Source organism: Calonectris borealis, chromosome 1, assembly GCF_964195595.1.
Source record: "Calonectris borealis chromosome 1, bCalBor7.hap1.2, whole genome shotgun sequence".
Lineage (NCBI taxonomy): Eukaryota > Metazoa > Chordata > Aves > Procellariiformes > Procellariidae > Calonectris > Calonectris borealis.
In genome coordinates, this window is record NC_134312.1 from 56329423 (window position 1) to 56346279 (window position 16857).

The 16857-nt window shown below is 50.6% G+C and overlaps 1 protein-coding gene across 11 annotated transcripts in view; it reads right to left on the reverse strand.

The window, feature by feature from the left end:
- Positions 1–6903: 6903 nt before the first annotated feature.
- ZC3H7B (zinc finger CCCH-type containing 7B) overlaps positions 6904–16857 on the reverse strand; it is a 50484-nt gene continuing 40530 nt past the window's right edge. For all 11 annotated transcript variants that reach the window (XM_075154007.1, XM_075154006.1, XM_075154037.1 and 8 more), the window contains 5 exons: positions 16165–16270; positions 14652–14760; positions 12753–12886; positions 11801–11964; positions 6904–11017 (listed from right to left, as the gene is read on the reverse strand). In XM_075154007.1, coding sequence (XP_075010108.1) covers positions 10825–11017; positions 11801–11964; positions 12753–12886; positions 14652–14760; positions 16165–16270 — 706 coding nt within the window. In that variant the 3' untranslated portion in view covers positions 6904–10824. The remainder of the gene's footprint in view (positions 11018–11800; positions 11965–12752; positions 12887–14651; positions 14761–16164; positions 16271–16857) is intronic.

The window sequence follows — 16857 nt, forward strand, 5'->3', positions numbered from 1 at the left end:
TCCGTGTCCTTTCCCAAAATCTTCCAGTCCATTCTGGCTGGTCAAGGCAAAGGGAGTGGGGTCACTCAATCCTGCCAAGCATCGCTAACATTTGGGACAGCTACTGTCCTATATGCCTAAGCCTGCTTTTCATCAAATGATGGCAAAAATGACTGGGAATGTGGTAGCTGCCCAATGCCAGGTGCAGCTGGACCTCCTGGTTTTGCCCCAGGTTCAAACTTGTCCTTGAAAGCTGGATAGACATCTGACCGCATGTCTGGAGGCACCCAAGTACTTCACAGCAGCTGCTGCAGCAATTGACTGAAATTTATGGCTTCAGGAAATGAAGAAGCTCATTGAGAGGAAATTGTCGCTTAGCATTTTGAATTATTAGCCTGCAATGGACATTTACAAGTTTTTGTCTAGAGATCTGAGAGCGCATATCTCATCTTGTGTTTGCCATGTCCACAAACTCTCCTGCCAACACTGTGTGTCCTTCTTGATTCATAATCCCTGAAGAGCTCCTGCCCAGGAAAAGAGCTTGGGTAACATCACTAGCAGGATGCATCGACACTGCCCTGACTTCAAGCCCCAGGGAAGCAGAAACCGAACTATAGAGTCGAGTCATAGCAGTGGGGAGCATCCATCTGCCATTGTGTCCCTGCCACAGAGAGCACTTGAGCTGCTTTAGCGGATGGAGTTGAAACTTTGGCTCTGTAAAGCTGCAGGCATGGCCACAGATTGCATTATTTGTGCAGGTTGCACTATTATCAGATCAGATCGTTATTTATTATTATTGTAATCCCAGGTTAGTGGAGGTCTCAGCAGCTCTGCTCCATCACTCAGAAGCCCAGTCAGCCCTTAACAGCACATTTTCTCACAGACTCAACCAGCCATAGTCAACTTACGCTGACCCTAAGCGGGTGGCACACGAAGGGGGCACCTAACGTGACGGAGAGGACCAAACTCCAGGAACACCAATTTAAATGGCAGAGGCCAGGGCTACCTTCAGTGTCTCTTCTGTAGGTCTCCCGATGCAGCTACCCACACCGCCCAGCAGTGCTGGCTGGGCCCCTCGGCACGTTTGCCCGAAGAGCAGTGCATGCAGTCCCGAGGGGAGGAATGGGGGTCCTTCAACGTTTGCCTTGGTCTATGCTCTCCCTCCTTCCAGATTTTCATTCCAAAGAGTTGCTTTTTTTTTAAAGTACAACCAAATTCTTGTCCTTTGCTTCCTCCCTCACTCCGACCCCTTTGTCTCTCTGTGGTGCTCAGCTACTTCTGTTGGTACCAACGCATGTAGATGTCTCTTTTAAAACCCCTGATTCTGCTCCTGTCTTTAGAGGTATCTCTCTACAGAGGTCTGCCATCAGGCCCAAAGCACACCAGGAACTGCAGAGCACTGCTGCTCATGTGTTATCAGTAGGTGCAGACTTCCTGGCAGTTTGAGATCCCGAAGAATCGTTTCGGACATTCAGACCTCTGATACAACCCTGTTCATTACAAGGAGCTGAGGGGGCTCTGTGCATCTCTCCAAGTTGCCATCTTTCCCTCAGCCCAGGAGTGCTCCCTCAGTTCCTTCACAGGGCCACATCCACAGTACTTCTGGAGCTGCCTTTCCACTGCCTCCCGTCCTGCCGGTGTCTTGCAGCCACTCTCGGTCCCAAAACAAAAGACGGTGGCACGCCTGGGCACCTCCTCGGTCAGAACCTCCTGCAGGTTGTTGCTGTGGGTCTTGTACTTGGTGGTAGCACCTGGCTGCACACTGATTCCTGAGGCCACCATTACAGAACCTGGTTGTTTCTTAAGTGTATCTGAAAGCACAGCTTGTGGGGAACCCACCAGCAGCAGTGACATTTGACCAAAGAAAGGCATTATTGGTTATTATTACTAATTGCTGTTATGTTAGCTTCCTCCAATGAGATGAAAGCTTGGCTTGATAATCTAATGTAATGTGTCCTCTTAGAAAACAAAAAACATTTTTGTCTTTTCTAACATTTTCTAAGGACACAAAGCTTACACAACAGTATTATATATCCATCCACCCATCCATCCACTCCTCCCTCCCCAGAACATGCTACCCACCTTGGCAAAGGGATAAATATATTTAAATATCTTTTTCTGTTTGAAAGATAAGCTAGGAAGAAGAGAGTCAAATTAATGCCTCCTCAGAGAGAAAACCTGCTGTTATTTGTTCTGTTTGATCTGGGGCACATGCATTGGCAGCCAACACCCCAAAGCACATGCTGCCCCCGGCAGGCATGGGGGACAGGCAGAAGCCAGCAGCAGTGAGGGGACTTTGTGGTGACGGAAAAGGTAGGTTACTCCCCTGAAGTGTATCTGGAAATAAGGAAAAAAGCCTGTAGAAATCTCTAGAAGCTTTACAAATCCTGCTGCTCTTGAAACAGCTTGCTTCTTTTCAGTCACCCGAGACCATTCACCTTAGCAGCCCAGCCATTATTCAGAAATTTCCATATCACCTCACACGGGGATGTCTTCTGCTGCAGGTCCCACAGATCAGACCTACTCCTCATGATCTGTGTGGAGGCTCCAGGCCCACCCACGGGCTTTGGTTCTTGCACCAAACCCAGCTTGGTAAGTGGTTTCCTATTTCTTCTTTTATCCAAGCAGACCCTTTGCTATGGGTCAGTCACTGCCTCTTTGCAGATATCCGTAATTTTTTTCTGTTCTTATACTAGCTCCTAGGACAAGTGCACATTCCACTGACAGCTTGCAGATTTAACTATTTATTTACATAGTGCATTGGGCTTGATAGGGAATTTTTTTCACCTTGGCAAGGACCGGCAGGCTGAGTTTCACTGTGGCCTTTCTGAAAGGAGGCTTGCCCCGCATCCCAGCACCTTGTCTTCTGTGGGGTCGAGATGCTGCTGCTAGCGGTGACGGACATCTACGGAGCTGCAAGTACACCCAGAACAGCAGCAGCAGGGAAAGCTGTGGCCAGACCAGGGGTGTCTGCATCCACAGCAAATTACTTTAAAAGAAAAGCAAGTGGGAGAAAGAGCAACAAAGCCAGTGCAGGAGGGTGGGCAGCTGAGGGTGGTAAAAGTGGAATTGGGGCTCTGTGCTGGCTAAAGACTCTGCCTGGCACCTGAAACGTGGGCATGCAACCCTTATGGTACTTTTGATGGTATCAGCGTGGGGCACAGACACGCAGGCTTGATGAGGCCTTGCACTGAGCCCCTTTCCCAACTCTGAAGGGGCTGCTCCTTCCCCAGGCAGAGTATTGCATGCATACACGTGTATACGTATGTGTACATGTGTGCCTGTCTCCCTATGTGGAGGAGCAGCGCCGGGATCCCTGAGCAAGCGGTGCAGCTCAGTGGAAGGAACCGCTTGCACCTCCTGCCTGCGGCGAAAGGATTTCTAAAAACTAATTCCCCAAAATGAGTGCCAAAAAGCTAATGAGCTTTGCTTCCCCACACCCCCCCGCCAAGACATCCCCCCCTTCTCGGGGTGTTCACGTGGCAGCCGGGCTCACCGCAGCTCTGCTCCTCCGCACGTGGCCTTCCCCTGTGAGGTGCCATTTGCCAGAAAACTAGGTGCTAGGCAGGGAGAACACATGAGAAAGACTCTTGGGATCATCAGAAGTTGTGCTGCCCTGGTCAGGAAGGACACCTAGAGCTGCCTTTGTGCATTTCCCTGCTCCGGAAACGCTCTGGGAGCCTGGGCAGAGCCGGCTTTGGGAGCTCTCTGAACAAGCCATGGCAGGAGGCAGAGCCCAGGAGGTGCCAAGAGTAGCAATAAACCAAGGCGTTTAAAGCAGGATGGGGAAATCCAAGGACAGTGATTGCTGGGTCTCTGCCAAGATCCGTGGGAGACCATTGGGTGGGACAGCAAGGAAGATACACGTTCCTCTGGCTGCTTCCTTCTCAAAACGAAGAGGCTGGCTGTAAGGACCTCGGCTGTCCCTCAGCCATCCCTTTCCCAGGCTCACTCATCTCTCCCGGGAACGATGTGGCCCCCCCAGGAGCAGGGATTCTGCAGCATCATGGCCCAAGAGGTCAGAGCCTGATGGACGGATACAGGAGTCAGCTGAGCCTGGGGAAGGCATGTGGGCTGAAAAAAAACAACCGATCCTCTGAGAAGCCTGGGTAGTTTGGCTGCCACTGATCCACAAAAGCCAAGATATGAATGGTATCGAACAGGAGAAGATCCAGCTTGCCGAGAGCTGCTTTTGAAACACTGCTTCTGTATTGAAACCCCACCGCAGCTCCCAGGGGCAACGTCCAGCCATGTTGCAGTTATCCTCAAGCCGTTCGGCTGAGGAAAACTGAGGCCACCTCACTCCCATGGAAGAAGGACTTTTCCTCTGTGCCTCAGCTTTGCTGGGGTACAGACGGGGGAGCGTGCCTTGGTATTCAATTAAAGAAACTATGCAGCTCTTCATCCTTCCCGACCGTCTGCCTGGAGGGCCTCAGCACTACCAAAAGCCCACAGTTAAGGCAGACAGAGGAAATCCACAGAGAACAAGGGAAATACACCAAAGAGCACCTCCAGCGCTGAGTATTTTTCCGGTTCCAAGCAAGCCAGATCTACTCTGGCATCTGGGTTTAGAGATTTCCATCCCAGCCCAGGGTAAATGTCATTTTTGGGAGGATTAATCCAGATGGTAACGAATAACCCTATTTCCTGGGACTCTGTGCTATGTCTGTGCCTCCCGAGGCTCTCAGGAAAAAGTAGGAGTTTTCTGGGGCGCTGCCCAGAGCTAAACTGCAGAGAGGAGCACCCCTGAAAGGGGCAGTCTCGGGAGCTGCCAGGGCCAGGACTGTTGCAGCGGGGAAGGTGTCACCTGGAGCTGTCATCTTGTCTGATCCCTGCTCTTGTCCTTGCTGCACCTGGATCTGCTTTCAGGAAACACCACCCCTACCATGGGGCCACCAAGACTTGCTGCTCCTGCCTGGAAGGGGAACTGCAGAGAAGCGGGAGGAAACAATCCAGCTGGGAAGGGAGAGAGGTTATTGGGAATGGATGGGCCTTGTCCTGTTCCCTCCTATCCTGGGAAGAAAGGGGTGAGGCTGGATAAGACATGGCACAGAGCTTCTGAGCAGTGCCCATGGCTTTCCAGGAAGCTCCAAGCTGCCCACAGGACTTCTGCCCAGAGCCACCCCACAGGCACCCAACCAAGTCTGTTCAGCACCTTCCTCTGCCCCACACCAAATGGCTGTCTGTCCCAGCCAGTGCTCCTGCAGATTTTCCTCCTCCATTTCCCTCCCACCAGTCACTCCTATCCAGGCCTCTTTTAGTATTTAGGACATGGTTTTCTGCCCAATGTTTTTCCCCCAAGTGCCTTACAGTGTTATCTCCTCCGTGCCCTGCACCCCAGAGTGACCAGCACACCAGTGCAGGTTCCAGGTCCTGCGGGGCAGGAACTCTCTGCTGCTCTCCTTGCACAGGGCATGATGCAACACGGCCCTGTTCTTGGTTGCAATGGCTGCAGCAAACATAAAGAGTGATGACAGCATTTGCATCACCTGCTGTCACTTCCCAGAAATGTTTTCCTATAGTGTGGGCAGACAGACTCAGTCACAGAATTGCTTAGGAATCCTATCTGTAGCTTGCACACTTTGCAAGGCAAACTCCCTCTGCCAGGCTGCTCTGCAATGCATTGAAGGTCTTTAGTTCGAAGCCTTCCTCCCACCTCTCAGGGGTCTCTACCCCTGCTCCTCTCAATCCCCCATCGGACCTGGATCCTTCCTGGCTGACCTTGTCTTTGTATCTGCTGAAGTTCCTATGAAGATCTGAAGTCACCACTCCTTTCCCTGCCTCTTCAAAATACAAATTTATTTTCTTCAATGAAGAAACACTGGTGAGGAGGGGTTTACAGCTGATGCTCAAACCTGCATGGAAAACAGTCATTTTTCTCCTCATGCTTTGTCTGCCTCGCAATTTGACAGTTTTGGTCCCCATTGTACTGGAAATGCTAACCTCACTCTTTCCAGCATGACCTCAATAATCTTTGGAGGCTAAAACTAATGCCTCTCACGTTGTATGTACTCAATAGATGCACCTTAAGAGTGCAGCAGTCTCCTCATTCCCTCTGCCCTACAAGCTGCTATTCAGACGTCTCCTCCTATGACCAGAAGGACATCAGTCCTAGTGTCTGTATCCAGGCACATCGGGGAGATGCGTAACAAGTCCCCTCTCCTCAGGTCTCGCTGGGTATGACATTCTAGTCACTCTACCAGTTTAAACAGCAGTAGCAGGGTGTCTCCGTGGGACTCCCTTGTCTTTGCCACATCTCCAGTTTTGGCTTCATCAAGAATCCAGATTAATCTGCATCATGATGGATTTGAAAAATAAAGAAAACAGTTTTATGAATAAATGCTTTCACGCTGACCTCTTCCCCCAGGTGCGATCTTCACCGCACGGCATCCTCGTCAGGGGGAATCTGCACAGGCGCTTCTCATGGCCCAAGCTGCACGCGACTCGGTGGGTAGGGCTAAGGGCATTTTCCCTGGCAGGGTGCACGCTGGCAGGAAAAAGAACTGACCCAGTTGGACAGAGCAGCTTACACAACAAAAGAACCTCTCGATGAAGGTGATTACAAGGCCTGGTTACTGGAGGTTTCAAAACACAGGTTACCCAAACACCTGAAACTATGTGTTAATGCAGAGCGTGTAGATTCTTTGTGCTTGGAGGAAAGAAAAAAAAAAAATCTTAAACACACTTAAAGTTCACCAGAACTATGTGTCTGATGAAGAACTGCAGAATCTGTTAATATACACATAGGCAATTTTCCACTCAGCAAGAAGAGCAGTGGATTATACGTGAGGATGGGAGAAAGCAAAAGCGATCCAATGCTTGCAGTCCTCCCTTTGCTTCCCTCCTTACCGTAGAGAAACCTGAAACCAAGATAAAAAGCCTCTGCGGGCTATTTGAAAAATGCAAACACACACTGGATCCAGAGAGGGTTTAAAGTGCACACTTTTATTTTCTATTACAAAGGCTAAAAGAAGCAAGTTTGGTTTTTTTTTATTTAAGAACAAAAACAAAAATGTTGTTAAAACATCTACATTATTATCCTGATACTAGACCTTATGAAAGATACTAAGTTCTTTTTTAATAGTAAAGCGTGGTATTCTTAAATTATATTAATACAAAGACATATTAAAGGACTCAAAATCATTACTACCCAGCTCAGAACTGCAGCATCCCCTTGCTATCTTTTCCTTTCACTTGCTAAAACCCATCCATTTTTGACATACAGTTTCATACAAGCTAAGTAGGGTATTTTTTGTTTTTTACTTCCCCCTGTAAAGGCCAGGTTAACTCCAACACCAGCGTCACTTAAATCCCTGCCCCTACCAGAGGATTTGGGAAAAGATTTTCACTAAGTCCTTCAGCATTTAACAAGTTGATCTGAATCAAAGTCTCTACTCTGTGTGAGTGTGTGCGCCTGTAGTTATTTTACAGTATATGAGATTTTCTTCTAATGTTATAAAATTAAAACATCACTTCTTTTGTTAATAACCCTCGGATTTGGTTCTGCACTGCAAAATTTTCTTTTTCCCCTCACACAAATGAAGAAAAGAGTTATCACAGGGTCTTGTGAATGCACCACTAAAGCAGCCCCACAACTTGTGGTTTATCTGTTGCAGAGCCGCGAGCACTGAGCGGTTCTGCTGCGAGTACGTAACGTGCTGAAGAAAACCCTCTTGGCTTGATAAAGCGAGCCTGGGAAGTCAAGTGTGAAGCTTCCTGCCTTTCACAATGTCTCTTTAAATAATACAAGCAAAGCCTTATCATTAAAACTTTACTCACTAGTTAGCAGTATAATACTCTCACTGAGATGGGACTGCGAGGACATCCTAGGGGGTTTCAAAAATGTGAACAGGGAAACCTGTCCCATCTCAAAATTTATACCTATCTATATAAAACCCTCCCCTCTCTGTTATTTCCCTTTCCCTAACCCAAATAAAAGTCTTCATATTTAAACTGGAGATGCTGCGTTTCCTGGCCCGAGTCCTTTTCCTTTACCCTCATTTAAAAGATTCCTTCGATACCACACACATATAATATTATATAGAGCGATATATTTAATACCTGTGTATATATGCTTCATGGGAGGGGTCACATATATACACACTAAAACAAGTCTGGTGACAAAGTACTGCAACACCACAGACCAGGTTATCATATCAGGGAAAACAAAAAGAGATACTCGACGCAACCCCCGTGACCGTGGGCCTCCCTCACCTCACGCACGCTCGCCCTCTCCCCGCCTCAGCCCCGCTCCGCCCCTCCGAAGCCCCGCTGAGCAGCTCGGCTCTCATTGCAGAGATGGGGAGAGAGGACAGTGACCCACTCTGTAACCTAAACAAGTTATCGTATGAGAAATCACAGCGCAGCGAACGCTAGAGTCACACTAGAGATGCAGATTTGTTTTAAAAATAAAAAACACATTCCAACATTCCCCAATCCAGATTCGCTTCCTTGGAGTCTCTGCCCAAGAAGAGCAGAATGAGATAACCCAGGAGTTGATGCCTACCGCCTCTCCTGTCTCTCTCTGTTCATAAAGTTGACCACCTGAGCACAAGGAGCACCAGGAGAAGGTACAATCTGGGCAGCTACAGCGAAGGGCGGAGGAGAAGATACAGCGCCTGACCACTCCAAAACTGCCATGTCTGATACTGCGTTGGTCACTCTCTTTCCTCACAGCACTACAGATCCTTCCTCACCTCGTCCTCCTCCCCATACGTGGGCAGAGGTAGAAACAACCACTTCCCTCCCCAGTTCTCCCAGATCTCTCATAAGCCACCTGTGTATCACCAGATGTTACGGTCCTGGCCCCTTCCAGGCCAGATCTCAAGGCGCTGTACAGCCGAGAAGGGAACCTCATACCAAACCAGTGACCACCATCCACATTTTAAAGGAGGGGAACCAAGCTCAGAGGGACATTCAGCTTACTCGGAGCACGTAATATCGCTGGAAAGACCCAAGACCGGCATGCAACGCACGCTGCTCCTGGGCTGTAACTACCCCAGTGGAGCTGATGCACCTACCTGGAGGTTGGTTCAGAAAGGTGCCAGCTGCCCCCCCCCAGCATCTCCTGCATTTCCACATCTCCTGTATTTCCACATCCCATCTCTCTTGAAGCTGGAAACCCCAAGGATATCGGAGCAGGGAGGGAAAAGGGGGACCCACCAATGCCAAAGCACCAACCAGTTCACGGCCAGATTGTATTTACCACGGATATAGCACTGCCAGCCCCAAGGGCTCTGAGCTTGCTGTCCTGGGTGACTCTGTAAGAAAAAGACATCCCCCACGAAGGCTGGGAGGGAGACGTGTTTGTGTTTGAGTGGATGGTGCCATCCATGCATGCAAACCTGCAGAGTGCAGCTGGACTGCAGAAGAGAGGAGAGGGAAGCTCAGGACAGGATGCACGTTTACTGCTTACAGGATGAGACTGCCAGAAGGGACAAGGCTGGCATACAGAGCAGTACTGCCTCACACTGCTGCCACTATAAAAGCCAAAAATCCTGTCCCAGAGCTCAGCATCACTGGTTCCCCCATCAGGCAGGACAGGAGCAGGCGCATGGCTGGGTCCCACTCTGCCTCTCACCCTCCACCACCGTCCCTGCCCTGGGTCGCATCCTGGCTGCACTGTGCATCTGCAAGCTCCCTGCCCTGGCTCCGAGGAGGAGGGGGCTGGACCTCCGGTGCTGGTAAGCGCCCTTCCAGCTGGATCCCCATCAGCAAAGCATCGCCCATGCTGCTCGATAGTGTACTTTTAAATGGGTCCCCACCCAGTTCTTCTGGCAGTGCAGCGAAAAACGCAGCTCTAAATAACCAGTAACACACACCATTTAAAGAGCAAGACGGGAACCCCATTACCTCCCTCCTTCTCCTCAGGACACAAGGCAATGCAGAAACACAGGCTCCGTTTAGCTACAGCCTTCTTCCTGACTGATACTGCTGCGTGGACTACAGTCACAAAGGGTGTGTCACAGTCTCCACTACACCTCCTAGATGGCTTCAGTCTTACTTGCACCAGTCACATCAGCCAAAAAACCAAACCAAAACTACCCACCCTGAATACCTGTCACACACTGAGAAAGACATCTAATGAGGAGTCACCAGTTTGCTTTCTGGGTACAGTCAGCTGAAACAGTCTGAAGTCACCTACAATCCAGTTCCTGCTGCTGCAAGCGGTTTTATTACTTTGCTGCTTTTAGCTACACTCTATACCAGACAGCTGTTACCCTCCTCAGCGCCAGTTGGTGCCTCAGGGCAATATAGACAGCAGGAGCTAAAGCCTACATGTTTTAAGCCAGATCTAGTGGTTTTCCTTCTTTTGCACCTCAATTCCTAATTCTTCTGGTACTGAACTCCCAAGAGAGCAGGCCAGCTGCGTAAGTGGGGCTTGCTCTGCAGCACTGAGAAAAGGAGCACATGAACTTCATGGTCGCCTTTTCACCAGATGTCTGTCCTTTTCTCTCAGCTTTGTCCTCCGGACCTCTGCAGCCACACTCTGAATTGAAGGGCAGGAAAATGACATAAGGAGAAATTCTCCAATTCGCAGCCCAGTACAGACTGGATTCATTCCTTTGAATGAAGGACAGCGAAAACAAAAAGATGGAGAGGAAGGAGAATTTGGGGGAAAGAAGAGAGAGAAGACGGATCACAAACTCAGTGAGCATGGCGTTCGCTGGCCAAGGAGAATCAAATTCACGATTTCATTCACCACTAATAAATCATCGTCTCATAATCTTAAAACGAAAGAAAAGAAAAAGTTCTCTTTGCGAGACACAGATCTCGCTCTCCCTGCTACTGCCACTCTCGGAAAACCCGCCCCGTGTTTCTCCAGCCGACAGGCTCCCCCCCCTACTATACGCCATCCCGCAATAGGAAGTTGTATTTCCCGAAGTCGTCATCCCTGGGGCAGAGCAGCATGTCCTTGCGGGCTTTGGCCAGTTTCTGTTTCAGCACCTCCCTCCGGTCTAGCCACTCCGTCAGCTCGTCCTGGCCGTGGGCATAGCGACACTCCTCTCCTTCGGGGCAGGCCTTGCTCTTCTGGAACCTGCCGGCATGAGGAGAACAATCAGGAGGGCACCCCCAGGACAGGGTTTTGAGCTCCCCACTTGGGATACTCAGTCAGGGCCCACCGAAACATGCCGTGAACTCTCCTTTCTAAGGGCGAGGCGATTCTCCTAGAAACCCACGTGCAGACGAAGAAGGTAACACAGAGGCTGGGCACAGCAACAGAGCAGTGAACAGAGCAACGTCTATGAGGGGATTTAGTCAACAGAACGAAATGACATGAGCTGGAACTGGACCAGCAGGGATGAGGAGAAACCACCACAGGAGAGGAAATGCCAGGTAACAGCCATGAGAGACAGCCTTCTCTCTAACCAAAATGGCATTTCTAGCCATCACAAGCCTTCTGAAGACACCTCAAGGCGCTGATTCAGAGGGTGTGAGACATTCAAACCATTTAATAAAGCACCTGGGATTCCCCCAAGCATCAGGCCAAGCAGACTGTTCAGCAGCCTGAGAGCTGAGAGCGTCCTGGCTATGGAGGACACAGGTGCAGACACGAAGCTCGCTCTCATTTTCTAAAGACACGTGCTCAGAAATGTATTTTTACCACTCGGTAGTGTGGCTGAGCACCTCTGGGATCCAACAGCAGCCTCACCATCACCCAAACTTGTCAGCTCGTCCCACTCCTCCTCCAAGCGGAAGTCCCTGCGGACTCCATGAGAGGAGGAGGAGGTGGTGGTGAAGGAGGAGGAGAAGGGATGACGGAGGCCCTGGGCCTGTCGCCCCGTCCCTGCAGCCCAGGAGGGAGATGAGGCAACGGTACCTTTCACAGAGCCGGAACTCGCCCATGGGGAAGCGGTAGCTCCAGCAGCTGGAGTCACTGTCCGAGGTGAAGACCTTCTCCTTGTGCTTCTCCGACTGGATGTGCTGCTGCCATTGCTTCTTGCTGTTGCTGTTCTTCCCGCAGAGCCAGCAGTGGTAGCCCATCTAACCGGTGCAGACAGGGCAAAGGGCCAGTCAGTGCATTAACCATCACACCCATTGGCCTTCCCCGTGCTGGCACTGCCTCTCCCCCTCTCCTTCCAGAGCGTCCTAGAAGCTCTGCTCTGTCTACGACCTCCCACACTTCTCTGCCATGTCATCTTCAAGGCATCGTGCTGCCACTACGGGGGAGCAGAGGAGATGCTTTGTTGAGGTCTACTTACAGCTCAAATGGGCTCAGAGAACAGGACAGCTCAGTTCACTGACAGTCCCCCTGCCCCTGATGACGGCCCAGATGGGGTCTGACTGCAAGGCCCCAGGTGCCCAGGCAACGCAAGACTCTTCAGGAGCACAAACCTTTACACCAGCCACCACCCCTGGGCTAAGGAGACACATCTGCCTCTAGTTTTCCCAGGCCTCTGTGCTCCAGACCCAGCTTTTCTCCAACCTCCTCCCTCTTTTCCAACAGGCCAGCAACGGCTTTGCCAGCTTTCCCAGGAGCATGCAGGAACCCTGGTGAGAGGCTGAGCCCATGCAGAAGGAAACCTAAGGTAGATCCTACTGACTCGAGGATTAACAGAAAAGCCATTGCAGAGCCTTGCTGACCCCAGGTCAATCCCTTCCTGCCTTATCTGTGCTGCCCTTGCTGTGCTGCTCCAAGCTGTCCGTTTAACCTATGGCACAGGCTCTTTTCCCACAAGAGCAATGCAGTCCCTGCTAGCTCACAGCTGGAGCACAGGAGAGGGCAGGCTATCAGCACTGAGGAGGAGGAGGGATGAAGGACAAGAGATTACCATGATGTCAGCGTAGTCAGTGGGCATCTGGATCTGTTTCTCCCCTTCTCGCGAGGTGAGTGGTGTCCCCTCTCCAGGCTTCCCAGGATTGTGTTTCTTTAGCCACATGTCATAGGTCTGCTGCATATCTAGTACTGCACAAAGACGACCCGTGAAATCACCCAGACAACCTCCCGCACCGTGCACAAACTATGAGAAAAGGACGAATACTGGGGCAGCCCTTCCCTACCCTCTCCCGCGCAGCAGCAGCTGCCATCAGACTGAAGGCCGGTGCTCGGGAGGCCTGATGTTACCTCCTCAGATGACAGGCCTGGGGAGAAGAACCAAATTCACACCACACCACCTGGTGTGGGGAGGTGTCTTCTATGAGTCGAGAGGCAACTGTGACAGCAGCTACACAAAGCATACAGGAAGAAGGGAAGGGGCCCCAAGATCTCCATGGACTTCACCCCACGAGGTGATTCTCCATCAGGCCTGATTCTGCTTGACGTCAGCAGACATCTCACTCCAACCACAGCAAAGGCAGGGGCTGGATTTGGATCTGTCCCTTCCCTCTAAGACTATGCTTCGTCCTCAGCACTCGAGAGGGAGGAGAGCCCTTAAGCAAGCTGGCCACAGGAAGCACTGGGGAGGGGAGGAAGACCTAATGATAGCTTGTCCCAAGTTCAAAACCTGCCCAGAGGAGTACAGTCGACATCCCTTGGTGCTTTTGGTTTAAAACCCACTCGGGATACCAGTGGGAAGGGAAATTTTGGCTGTAAGCTTTGATGGCACACCTGCCTTTCCAAGATCAGCTCCTGAGAGAGGCTATGGAAACATAAATATTTGCAGACACCAACATGATGCTGTAAGTGCGATGCGTTAGTGATTTACTCCTCGCTAAATGGGTAATTGAGGAACTCAAGGCAATTGGGGGTAATGAATGCACATTCCCCCAAACTGAAACAACGCTGCCGTTTGAAGATTCACCTTCGTGCTTGAGCAAACACACCCAGACTGGTCTGATGTGCTTTAAAGGCCTCAGCAACGAAATGACTTGAACTGTAATAAATAACAGCATTTGGCCCAGCAGAGAGAGAGACCCTCCATCCAAGCATAAAGACCGAACAAACTGAGGGCAGGCCTGAAACCCTTCAAGCTTTCCAGCATCTCCCAAGAGAGCTGGAGCCATCTCACCAGAGCTAGGTGAACACCCGGACAACTGGTTCTTGCAAAGAGAGTCTTTTTTTCCAGCTTGCTGTTGGTCTGAATAAAAAACGATTGCTGCCAGAGACCTGGCTGTCCAGGACATGGGCAACCCCCCAGCTATCCCCCAAAAGGTAAATTGGGAGCCTGCATAATTAATTCCAGACAAGCTCCTCCACAAAGGCCCCACCCAACGATGTTCTCATTCAGATTCTCAAATCCACCCCTTTGAATACAATGCCATGAGCAGGGAGTGCCGCAGCCCAAGAGCAAGGGATATGAGCAGAAATGGGCAAGAAAGCCAAGGCAGACACAAGACAGATATGGGAGCAGCTACAGGTCGGGACTGGTGCTTTGGCAGAGCTCCACACGGAGCCAGGCCTGGGACGGGACAGGCAACTGGAGGGACGGCAGAGGGTGGATTCAAAGAGCTGCAGAAAGGGAGGGCAGCAATGGAGCAATGCAAGACATGGGACCAATGTGCATTAGTCGTAGAGCGAGGGACTCAAGATATACATGCACGTTTAAGAAAAGAGCAGCTCTAAATTACTGTAGACAGGCCTGCCCCATAATCCCACCTAAGCTCATGGTACCAGCTCTGTCCAGCTCCATCTCTGTTGTCAAGAGTATGCCTTAACAATAGACCCTGCATCCACTGCTCAAACGTCCTCTTCCCTCTCCCCAAACTCTCCGGCCCATGTTTCCCCCACTCACTTTTATTTTCCTTCATGAAGGTCCACATGTCTCTCTCCTCAGGGCTGTGGGCGAAGGAGCAGTTGCCCACATACTGGCATTTCCTGCCATTTTGTGCATGGATACACAACTGTTAAAAGACAGAGCAAAATTTAGCATCTGCACAAACACTCTTTGCTAGACGGGAAAGCGGGTTCAAAAAACCAGCTGGGACATTAAATTGCACACAGAAGAGGTCGCAAACAGCACACTTCATACGTCATCAACTCATGCTTCTTTTCCTCAAGCTCCTGATGACATGAAAGGTAAAGACTTCCCTGTAAACATGCAGGCAGCTCAGTTCAGCACCTGGCTGCCATTTCCATAGGTGACCGGGTGCAGGTACGCTTAGCGCTGGCCCTGGGGGAGACCAGCAGAGAGCAACCTGGATCGACCCAACAGTGTCTCCTGCTGGTCACATCACTGAGACATCCAAAGGTGACTCATTCTCCAGCCATCTCCAAGTGGGTGAAGAATGGCCTTATGGGTTGCTTAGACCGCACTAGTGTGCACAACTTTACCTCACAGCTAGCAACAGCATCATTGCCAGAGGAAACGAGAAGTTTTCCGAGCATCATATTTACTGATTGTCCCTTCTCCCCCAGTCCTGCCACCAGAGGAGGACAGCAGTGTGGAGACCATCTGGCCCACACAAACTGGAGGGAAGAGACAACGCTGTTCCTCACCCTGGTGGGGGCTGGGTGGAAGCTCAGGCAAAGCACACACTCATACGGCAACTTGCCTTTGCTGCACGACCTGCGACTCATGTGCTGGCCTCATCTCCTACTGCAGCAGCTGTAAATAACTCTTGCTCTGCTCCCCAGCTTCCAGCAACTGGCCTGCAACTGCTCAAGGCCTTACACATGGCCTTGCACCTGCCCATGGACTAAGGGGCAGCAGATCCCATAGGGTAGGAGGGAGAGGAACTTTCTCCTTTCAGGGAGAAAGGAAAGGAGAGGGAGAGAGAAATTATCAGTTGCCATATTTGGGGCTGGGATTAGAGGTCGGATATCTGTAGTTTTGCTCACAACATGTGTCTTTTTAGCTGAGCTCTTAGTTTTGCTTTCAAAACACATCGTGAGCAAGTTTCACAATCTATGGTAGCACAGCCACACCAAAGGCAGGGATGGGCTTCTCCCAAGCGCTCCGTCTCGCCTCTCACCCACATTGAGAAACCCTGACCTAAGGGGAGACTTAAATCTCATGTACAAACCCGGTGCCAGCCACTTCTTGAGATGATGACTGCATTAACAGCAACGTCAGAAACTCGTATATGTGCGCAGAGTAGTTTAAATGGGTGCTGCTCCTTCTTCTGCTCCACCCTTTCGCTGGATGCATTTGAGATCTTGCTGCCCTCAGTCTGTCCCGGCCTCCCACCTCAGCCAACATGCGCCTGCTTCCTTGCCAGGTCTACAAGGGACCATCCCTCAAAGCGCTACACCATGCTGGGAGGGAAGGGGAAGGGGCACCTGGCTGTGCCGCGCATGGGGCTTACATCATATTGCTGTGGGAAGTTGCGGATGGAAGGCAGTGGTCGGACAGACACCCACTTCTTCTTTGCTTTGGACATCACCAGCAGGACGCGACGTTCCTTCGTCCAACTGAAGAAGAGAGAATAAATTAAGAAAGGCAAAAGGAAGAGCAGAACAAGGTTTTGTTTTCCTCAGAGACCCTTAAATATTGAGAGATGACCAGATCCTCCAGTCCAGTTTGTCCCTGCCACTATCTGGCTGCTCCTAGACATGCACATCTGTGACACAGAAGCCACAAGAAGGAGGATTTGTCCCTGTACTTATCACGTATTTCCTGGGGTATCTCTTCTCATAAAGCCACAAAAGTCTCCCCCAAGTCTCACATGGCATCACCATGGATTACTAAACAGCTGCATTCCACCCTTCGACACAGCCAATTCTTGTGCAATCAGATCCATGAAAAACATTTGGGAATATTTTCTGTTTGAAAGGTGCAGTAGAAATGCAAGTCATTACAAGCACTGTCTTATGAACAGGTGCCAGGATGTATTAATTCTCCTGCAGCTCCAGCAAACGATCACCAGGAGATACCCTGGGCAAAATCCCCAGCTCTATTCAGCAGCTGCAGAAAGAGGCATTATCCTTCCCATTCCAGGAAGTGATCCTCACCTGCACACTTCCTCCAGCAACTGCTGCTTCTGTCTCTTTTTCATCAA